The sequence below is a fragment of the Diadema setosum genome, chromosome 3 (genome assembly GCF_964275005.1).
Source record: "Diadema setosum chromosome 3, eeDiaSeto1, whole genome shotgun sequence".
Classification (NCBI taxonomy): Eukaryota; Metazoa; Echinodermata; class Echinoidea; order Diadematoida; family Diadematidae; genus Diadema; species Diadema setosum.
Window position 1 is genome coordinate 10,130,819 of NC_092687.1, and position 11,094 is coordinate 10,141,912.

Here is an 11,094-nt window from a genome sequence, read left to right on the forward strand (position 1 = left end):
CAACGAAAACGAAAACGAAAACATCTAAACATTGTTAACCTCTAAGTCTTCTTAGCGTCTTGCACACATAAAAACGGGAGCAGGGCTGAGACATTTTGATCAAAGGACCTAAGATCAACAAGCTTGCTTTTATGTATAGGCTCCATCATATATTTTGAGCAGTTATTCTCACATTTCAACTTTATAAGATTTTATATTTATGTTTTTCATATTTAATCACGGCAATTTGCTTCAGCAAAACTGTTCTTCTGCAAATCCGTGAACAATATAAAAATAGCAGAAATACATACAAAGTGCATATACAATATTAAATAAATATATAATGAACAAGGGTCATGTAGCAACAAAAACAACGAAACATTAAAAAAGTACAGCAACAACAAAAAAAAAAAGGGAAAACGGAGCAAATACCCTAAAGGAACATGTTATTTCAACAATATTAAGTAGAGACAGGGAGAAAGAGAGAGAGAAAAAAAATACTGGGCAGTTGCTTAGGCTACAGCAGATATACATCAAGAGCTCGTTTGAAACTGGACATAGAGAGCTTACATTTCAAATCATAAGTTAACCTATTCCAACACTGGACTCCTCTAAAGGAAAGAGTTCTTTTTTCCGACTTCTGTATTTACCTTACACAATATAAATTTCTTCACATAGCAGCTGATTTTCAGTTCGGTTCGGGTTCCTCCTGAGGTGGTATACTTCCTTGTGCAGAACCCTTGCCTTCCCCATGACTTCTGTCACTTTCTGGACGGTGGCTACTACTGCATCTCTGTGTTATGTTGGAGAGTGAAAAGGAACTCATGAAATGAATACCCAATATAATAAGTGATTGAACAGATACTGAAATGTGCAGATGGATTTTGATAGACGGAAAATCTATTTTACAGTAAAGATAATGCATTCACGCTTGAAAGGTGTAAGGATTTCCATTAGAGAGTGATAGCAAATTAGGTGACAAGATTTTATGTCTAAGCAGTTGTTCTTCTGTCAACCTGTATTACTCTACGTATCTCACATTCAATAAACATGATAAATATCCATATTTCATACCGCATTGATACAGCACGCACACACATATGAACAAACACACACACACACACACACACACACACTATCATTAGGGTTGTTTTTTTTTTCAATTCAAATTTATTTTCACTTACAAAGCACACAACATACATTAAATATTTTTTGGCAATAAACAATGAAAATAAAAGATGAAAAGAACTGAGTACATTAATATACATACTATAATGTTATAAAAGCAAAAGTTACAATGGATAAAGTTGTATAACATGGCTGATGGAAGAGTGAGGGATATAGAGATATGCTACTGCAAACCCAAATCAATGACTTTCGTACAGTCTTGATATTCACAGAAAATACACCAGAAAAGGATACTGCCAAGGCAAGATAATACTACATTCATGCTCACTCTTTCATGAGCAGTACCTCAAAGAAGTCTTGTAGGCCAATTGTTTGTTTCCAAATACATTAATGTTATTCAAATTTCATCACAAAAGTTTTCTTTCGTTTTGTTTGTTGAGGATTCTTGATCTCATTCAGACCCCACTAATTAAATCAAATCAAAAATAATGAATGATAAAATATTTTCATGTTTAGAAAAAAGTATATATTATCTTTGAAAGCGAAGAAACACACCTAAATACATGTGGTTTAGTACGATTATCGCTCCTCCAGAAAATATTTGTTTTGGTAATTATGTAAAAAGAAAAATACAAAATGTAAATAGATGCGATTACACTCTTGAACACATTCGGCACTTTTTCCGTCACACACAGCTTAAACCTCCATTTGGAAAACACTTCTAGGTCGTATGCATCACAATGTCATGTTTGCATACACCCACTCACACGCATTCATATACTCGCATTCGATTATTTTTTGTACGTCAAAAATACAAAGTGTTACTGTTTTGCAATAATCATTGGAACTCACCTATGTTTGTTTCTTTGTTTTTATGAACACAAAGCGGAAATTAATTCAAGTCAATCAAACTAAATTATCAAGCAACCAATCTAGGAAGGAATACACTGCTAGTCTTAATATTCAACCAAGAACATGCTGCAACTGTACGCTCTTGAGGTAAGTGTTGTTGAGAAAAAAAAAAAGTTGCTTTCCAATTAAAGAGTACTCACTTATATTCAAGTCACAAATTGTGCAATTAATATCATTAAGTATTTATGATAACGGAAAACGAGGTACTAACGAAACGGTGACACCGCGTAGGCATGAGTTGAGGTATACATTTTCAATGACTGAAAACTAGAACATGGGTCTGGCTGTCAGTTTACACTTAAAACAGAAGATCTTCATTTCACGAGAATGCTTAATGTAAGTAAAAAAAATAACCACACTTCGCTCAACAGTAAGATTATTCTTCATATTTTTCTCTGTCTCTACTGTACAAAGGTATTAGTGACAACTTTATCGTTCAATCCACTAATTATTGCTGATTGATGTGAAAAGAACAATATTTATGATGGTGTCACAATCCTTTACTTTCTGATGGATAAAAAGGAAACATGGTTTCATATTATTGCATCAATGTGAAAACAAATCAAATGCCATTATTAATTCATAAAGGATAGAAATCGCTATTGATAATAACGATAACTACTACAAATGCTGCAGGATGAATTTTGATTATGATATATTCCAAACGTCTGACAATTTTCTTAGTATTAAGCAGTGATTAATGGAATTGATTCTGTAAAAAGGATATCGTCATTACAATGTAATTGGCAGTGTGCTATATCATATTCCTATTATTATGATTTTTACGGCCAAAACATGGCTACCAATAGTGCGTTAAAATTTCTAATAGGTATATATTTTGTAGTACGTGCAGCGTTTATAAGTAATAGTTTTTCTTTGTTTTTTTTTTTCTTTTATTATTGTTTCGAACTGGCTTATCCAATAAGTAATGCTATCTCGTCAACAGAGCTTATACTCTACAATATATAATTATATATAATATAAAATATAATTTCTTCTACGTATATTCATGTATCACTTTATATGCATTATACATGTGCATATATATCAATCTTAAAATGACAACATGTATACCTGTGTCGCATTGAATATCAACGAGCAACTCGCGTAATCGCTTCCCATTGATGGTTATAGTCTCCACCTGTAGTATGATAAACAGAGTGAAATGAATACGAATGACATTTCATATTCAATTTCAATCGATTCCCATGTGCTCTAAAATAAATTGCTTCATGACATCATATCGAGCACATAATTTTCACGCATGAGATGTAGTGCACTTTAATAGCGTTACATGTTTTTGCTGATAAGAAATGTTACAGCTAGTTGCAGAATTTTGAGCTGATACTTAGAGTGCATTGAGAGCTGAATGTCAGAGAACAAATTCTACGTGATTACAATTTCAATATTTGAAAAAAAAAATGATAAAGACGTCTCTCATATTTCATTATTTTCCCAGGTTTCTGAATACAATTTTGCCAGCATTAAGAGTGGAAACATCTTCATATTGTATCTATCCGGATTGTTGGATATCCAAAAACATTGCCCTCACAGCAAAGACTGCACTTGTGCAAGAGATTCTGATACACACACAAACACACACGCGCGCGCACACACACACGCTTATATATATATATATATATATATATATATATATATTTATATATATATAAATGTATATATTATGTATATACAAATATATATATTGAGATATACATATCATATGCAATGTCGAATACGTACATTCAAGCGCTGTCTATGAGAAGCAAGTGTCGTAAAGAATATACTAGGCAAGTTATCGCACTGAAGATGCGCTTGTTGAAGGTGAGGTAAACCATATAGAAATTCAGCTAAGTGTGCAGCTGACGGCTCGGAAATCCAAGTTTTGGAAAACCACAGGTTAAGTTGGCGGATCTGGAAGAACAAAAAAAAAAGGAGAAATTTCCAAGGATGTGAATCTATTACAAAAACAAACTAAAATGTTTGCCAAAGAGAAACACACAGAAAGAGATATGGCGTCGAAAGAGATATTGATATGACTGCTGCTATCATCGGCTTTCCTCTCTCTCCCTCTCTCTCTCTCTCTTTCTCTTCTTCTTCGTCTTACGGGTGAAAGATCTGAGTCATTCTGATAAGGTGGTACCTTTTTAACACTATGATTCAATGATGACACAAATGCTTAAATGCAAACCGAAGTATGATCTAAAGAGACAACCAACAATCACACAAACAGGTTATAAAGTCACGTATTGTTACATTTGATACTTTATATAGTCCTCGTGTATAATAATAATAATAATAATAACAATGATAACAGTAATAATGATAACTATAATGACAATAATATTGATTAATTTTTCCATCTATTAGATACCACTGAATTATTTTCTTAATTTGTACTCCACCTTCTTTGTCATTGATTTAGCCTACTTTTATTCTCAAAGACGTATCTGACATCATATTTTAATGAAAACTTGTGCCAGTTTGATACAGCTGCAGTAGGAGCAGCCGGGAACGACCAGGTTCCCCCTATAGCATATCCCTGATGGCAAATAATCAGTGGTGCCCCTGTAGCAACTGTGAGCCAGTAGACTCAGCTATGCAGGACAGATGCTGCCATAAATGACACACTGCGACAGATTTGTTTTGTCTGCTCCAATATGTGTTCAAAACCTTTATTCTCCTTTCAGTTCCATTTTTGTTCGTATGTCGCATACAGGAGCGGATCCAGGAATTCGGTAAAGAGAGAGTGCCTTTACAAAATTTAAGGGGGTCTCGTTCGTGCCCCACTCCTTTTGTTTTCTTTGTTTTCTTTGTTTTCTTATGTTTTAACAAGAAATAAAAAGGGCGCCCTGCGCACACCTGCAAGGATCCGCCACTGGCATATGAATAGTTATAGTTCGAATCATACTTGGTTACAAACCTTACAACCATTAGGCTGTGCAACTCGGAGAACAGACTGGTTTAAATCCTCTGGCCTACCGGTTGAAATCCTACGACCATTCCATCATGCATACATGGATGCACTTCCTGTATACTTGTCTGTTATACCCAGGTCGAAAAACCAGTAGAAACCAGTAGAAACCAGTAAGCATTTTTAACTGGTCTTTACTGGTTTTAACTGGTCTTAACTGGTTTCAGCTGGTACCAGTTGAAATCAGAAGGCAACTCCAAATTTCCAGTAACAAATAATAAGCAATTCTAACTGAAACCAATTGATACCAGTTGAAGATGTACTGGTACCAGTTGAGACCAGTTTAATCATTCTGGTACCAGTTTATCGTCGCTGGGACGACAAGACCTCGTATCTACAAAATGGCAAATGTTCAGGAGAGTCAAAAAACATGGCGGCCAAAGCACTGTGGCGAATGGGAGAGCCTTTCCTTTGATGTGCTGTGGTGGCTTCATTTTTGGAGAAAGACAGTTGGGATTTGGACAGGACATCACTTAACCCATTATTTGACCATTAATAAAAAAAAAAGTAATTTTCACCAAAATTGCAGATACAAGGTCTTGTCACCATATGTACCTTTGGTCCGCCAGACAAGCTCTTGGACTTGATCAGTTGCCAGCCATCCCCTTTAAGGACTTGTCTGTTATCTCCCTATTCTTAAGAAGTTAAAACCAGATCCCACTTGCAAAGTGCACTGCACCAGTTCGCCAGTACAAAAGCCAGCGGCCAGTTTCGCCCATGATTTTGGAGTGATCCCTGAGGTCACTCTAAAACGAGTGAAAATGAACATTTTCACTCAAAATTCACTCCAATTTCACTCTAAATTCACTCTTTTTTGTATTCACCTTTCTAAGAGTGAATATTTTCACTCAATTTTTTTTTTTAGAGAGTAAGAATTAATGTCATAGACAAACAAATGTTGTGTAAATCATTAACATGTGACTTACCTGGCAGGATTGCGCTTCGTTGCTGGCTGTCGAAAGGAAATCTTCGGGCAAGAAAGAGCATCTCATACTGAAGCGCGAAAGATTCCGCATTGCACACACCCATAGGGCTAAGTCCCTTCCTGTCGAAGATTTATATTGAGAATTGGCATCCAAGCTTTCAACACACAACAGCAGATCTCTGATCTGGAGGGGAAAAACACACATACAAACAAACCAAACGTAACATAACGTGAATGTTAGCAAAATCAATGTTTACTGTCACTTCCAAAGGCTAATGTAACGTGTATCACAAAAGAAAATGAAATAAAAAGTAGCACGCACTGATTATGTGTGAAGATTCAAAGTCAGTGAAAAGGGTCAACATAACCATAATTCTTGATTTTTCGAGGCTAAAAAGGCTATGCTAAAATATGGAATCAATAAATGAACGGGAAATTTAGTTTTAGAACATTTTTTGTAGACTAGTGTGATCAGAGTGTCTAATACTTTTCTTTCACTTTTTTTTTTAGAAAAATCCTTCACACACTTTTCACTAAACTTAGAGTTAACAATTTTTGAAAAGATGATGCCAATACTTTGAAAGTAAGCATCAGTCACAAAGAATTGTGTTGATAAAGCACGATTGATTTTAAGTTAGTTTAATAATCCGTTCACTGTTTTTGCTATGAAATTTTACATCCTGATTTGTGTCCCATGCATTCTTTGCACACAGCACAGCTCACGGTCAGATCAATACAACTAGCTCTTGAATAGACCATACTCCACAGCCTCTTTTCTCAGTACACACTTTTCCATATTAAAGCAATAGTGTAATTGAGATAACGGTTATTTTAAGTGACTGTAGGATTTTTACAGAGTAAAAATCACATACCTGGCAGGTTGATAAAATTTTAACCTAGTAACCGAATCAAAATTTGGAAATTTTTTGTAAATTTTTGGTAATTTTGAGACCAATAACCAAAAAAAAAACTACAGTAAGTGAAAACCACTATTTCCCCAAAGTTCTCCCCTTATTTCACAAGGTACAGAAACAAAACAGGTGCGCCGTATGTCACTCAATACACATAAACAACCATAGATCCATACACATCGCACACATTTTGCATTTAGTGGGTGTAACTACGGCGCGCCGTAAATTACACCGAGACTCGCGCACAGTTTGAGGACGGTTTATTGACATCATTATGTCTTGATATTGAAGCCTTTACTACGCTTTTCCAAATTTGGTGATTTTTAATGACTTTGTGGTGTGGTTTTTTTTTTCACATGCCTTCTGGGGATCTTGCTCTGTTTGGACGTGGCAACGCTGCTCAGCTCAGTAAATGCCCCAGAGTAACAAAATAATGGTATACCTGGCAGCGTGATGCTGATGCTGCGGCTGTTGAGAGGAAATCGCTGGGGAAGCAGGGCCACGTCAGACTAAAGCTCCACAGACTTGGCACAGCACACACCCACTGGGCCAAGTCACCTTCTATTGAGGATTGATTTTGATAATCGCCATCGCGGCTGCTCCACCCAAACGTCAAGTCTTGAATCTGTAGAACAACAAGCAAAAAGAAAAAAAAAAGATAAATAAAATAAAATAAAATATCGGTATTAAACAACAAGAAAACAAGACATGAGAAAATGTCAAGAACTAATGATTGAACAGAATCAAAAATGATAAAGAAGAATTAAAAAAAAAAGCCTTGAGCATCCCTTCAACGCGTATGATAGGACATGCGTGTATTTCAAAGCATAGACACATCATCAACAAATTTTTTCCTCAATTTTGGTTTGATTTTGGTTTTGCCCTATAGCGACGTAAATGAACCAAATAATTAGCATTTAAAAGTAGCCACAATAAAAATCATGGGCAAGCATACTCGAGTAGAGTTCGAAGCAACGACCTCCTGGCCACCAGAAATACCCCCAAAGCGACTTTTGCTATAGACCAACGAGTCTTCCGCCGACAGCTAGTGCTTCTAATCCTTTAAAAAATCTAGATATAATTATGTTCTTATTGAAACTTATTTGCAAATATTGGCATATTATTGCCGCCCTACATCGATGCTAATGTGAATTTTGTTGTTGCTATTGCTGTTATTTGAACACTGGAGAAAAAGACTTGCCTGACATTTTGAAGCCTGCGAACTAAGTATCTTGTAGAAGTCCGCGTGTAATTCTGGGTCTTGTATTGTTACTCTGAGCGGCACACAGCTTGTACACATGGCCTCCGCCAAGTCACGGGATACAGTTCTTCCGCAGTGCGCGTTGTCAATAAATAGCGATTGCTACATAAATGGAAACGAACATTTATTGAAAATAATTACCAAAAATAATCGACATCACGCTTGAGTTAATGTGCTTGTCTTGGATGTGGAAAATAAGGACAGAGATTTAGCTAATGCTGAAAAGTAACAGCATTACTATATGCCTGATGAGTATTCATGCTATACATGCTTCTCTATCCATGTATTGCATAATATATACATGACAAACTTGGTAGTAATTTATTAAGTGAATTTTACCAAAGGTTTCTAAGGCAGGTATCTTTGATACAAGTACACTCAAATTAACAATTCCCGCGACAATCCCCCACCCCTTCCAAGAAAGTTATCCCAGGACAACTAGCCCTGAGACAACTAGTCCACTGGAAAATTAACCCCAGAAAACTTATACTTTCAACAAACACAATCAAAGCTTAATGTAGAAAAGAATGAAGAAAAATAAATCATGAAAAAAGAAGACAAACGAAAAAAAAAAACAAAGTTAAAGAAGAAGTAAAAAAAAGGCATAAACAATATAATGAGTGATTTGAAAAAAAAAAGAAACAAAGATAAAAGGAGACTAATTGCATAATATGTTAGGTTATAAAACAAAATGCAATAACGGCATTAGGAATGACAGAAGTGAACATGATGGAATAATAAAAACAAAAATAACTTTAAGAAAACTGAAGACAAGATGCGTTTAGAAACGTCAGTATTAAGTTTTATCTATTGTTGTTATATTTAATATAATAATAAGAAGAAGGAAAAGAATAAGATAAAGAAAAGGGAAAAGGGAAAGGGAAATGCATGCCTATAAAAAGCTCTAAATCATTCCTAAGTTTGATTGATCTAAGGTGCAATTAGTTTGAGATCAGTCAGTCCACAGAGAGTAGGAACTGTTTCATGAAGCCACTTTATACAATATCTTGCACCAACTTATAACCAATCTCGCACTTGTTCTACGTGCTGGAATACATATTCATGTACATGTATATGAATTTCTTTGAAGGCCCCATTCTTTCCAATAAGACCTGATGTAAATCCATCCAAACTTTCGTTGGGTTTATTGTTTGGCTCAAGTTTGTTCTCATTAATTCAATTCAACTCAAATTTTATTTCATTTAAGAACGTAGGCACTTCACTTCCTTTGGTGATAAGGGTTCACAAGCAAATCAAAGTAAACAGAAAAAAGTATAAAATAAATGCAGGAACCTTGTAGTCCTAATAAGTTCTCGTGTCAACTGAAATGATGAAAATGAAAAACACGTAACTTATATGCCCGAGCTCGCTGCTATTTCACTCACCGTTTGGCTCCAGCGCACCAGAAACACAATTGCTGACTTTGTATGCTCAGACGTACCCCATGATAGTTTGTATTCCTTCCAACGTTCTCCCACTACTCTAGCGGCCTCCTCGGTATGGCATTCAAACGCAACGTCAACACAGAAATACTGCTTAGCAGTCATCTTCAAGTCGTTTATGATATCAAGACCAAGGTCATTCTCTAAAGCTGCAGCGAAATAAAGTAAGTAACGAAACTCTGCATGTCGATTTAGAAGTTTGTGCTTCAGCTCCTTGTAGTGGACGAGATCATCAGTGAATAAATTCTTGATATATAATCCTGCAACATATTCTTGAAACAATTTGTGCGGAAACGAAATCGTTGACACATTGGAGGATAGAACGTTAATATCTCGCCGACGGTCAGTACGGGAAAAATCTTCCTCTTTTGTCAAAACCCCGACCTTGCAGCATGTTTCCAGAGCATCACGACAATCTTTAAATTTCTCTTCAGGGAATGAAAGTTTCCTTTCTGATAAACCAACCATTGCTATATCACTTATATCTTGAATCGCTCTACCCGCTTCCTCTACGTATTCAAGAGTATTCTGATTTTGTAGATTTTCACAACATTTCGAGGCGTAATGCCTCTTCAGAAAAGAAATCATTTCTCCAAAGACATTAGAGAAAGTTTGCAGCTTCTGCATTTCTGTTCGTCTTTCTTCAGTGAAATCCTTCCATAGCATGAGACACAGCATTGAACAATATATCGGAAAAGGAGTGATGTTCGAGCGGATAATTTTATTTTCGTCTATGAAACTGATCAAGTTTTCTGCTAGAGTGTCTTTCTCTTTTACCCGAAAATACCTCCTTATATAAGCTGACGAACTCTTCTCGTTGAATCCATCGACGCTTATAAAACTGTAAGCTTCTCCAAAACTATTGAATTCATCAGTTCTCCATGGTCTTGTGGTTACAATTACTTTGCATGACTTGTATTGCTCTAATCCTAGGATGCGAATGACCTCACTGCTTCTGTTTTCTTTGAAATTTCCGTCAAACTCGTCGAACCCATCAAAGACAAGGAGAACTTTCCTTGGGTTTCCTGAGATGTATCCATCTATCGCTTTTGTTGTTGCTATGTTTGAATCAGAGAGGCATCTCTTTACGATACCGCCAATACTTTCTTCGATCCTGACATCTCGGAGTGGAACTACGATCGCCATGTCCAGATCCTGGAGAATCCTACCCTGGCACCAGTCCCAGGCAATCTTAGCGCAAAGCGTTGACTTACCAACGCCTCCCTCACCCTGGATCAGGATGCGCTTGGAAAGATTTCCACTTCCGTCGTTGGTCAGAAGATCGTCGAACGTTATTGGTGTCTTAAGCATTCTACTTTGATCGACCAGACTCAAATTGGTATAAACTTTATCTAATTCGACACGCTCCTTAGAGTTGAGTGGATCCACCGTGACCTTGCGTCGTGACACATGATAATATTCCTTCAGCTCTTCTTTGCATTGCTCTACTTGTTCCTTTGTAAGAGACGATGGTCCTTGGAAGAAGAATTAAAGCAGATAAATAGAAAAAGAAAATGTTCCTTACATGTGAATATGTATACATGTAAATGTTAGGTGGCACA

General features: G+C 36.1%; 1 protein-coding gene across 1 annotated transcript; it reads right to left on the minus strand.

Annotated features, from left to right (window-relative positions):
* Nucleotides 1-361: 361 nt before the first annotated feature.
* Nucleotides 362-10,339, minus strand: LOC140247023 (uncharacterized). Its single transcript, XM_072326326.1, has 7 exons — nt 9,476-10,339; nt 8,031-8,192; nt 7,272-7,454; nt 5,920-6,102; nt 3,763-3,933; nt 3,094-3,160; nt 362-772 (listed from the first exon to the last, which is right to left on the minus strand). Exons 1-7 carry the CDS (start codon nt 10,208-10,210, stop codon nt 762-764), a joined length of 1,512 nt encoding a protein of 503 aa, XP_072182427.1. The 5' UTR covers nt 10,211-10,339; the 3' UTR covers nt 362-761.
* Nucleotides 10,340-11,094: the final 755 nt, after the last annotated feature.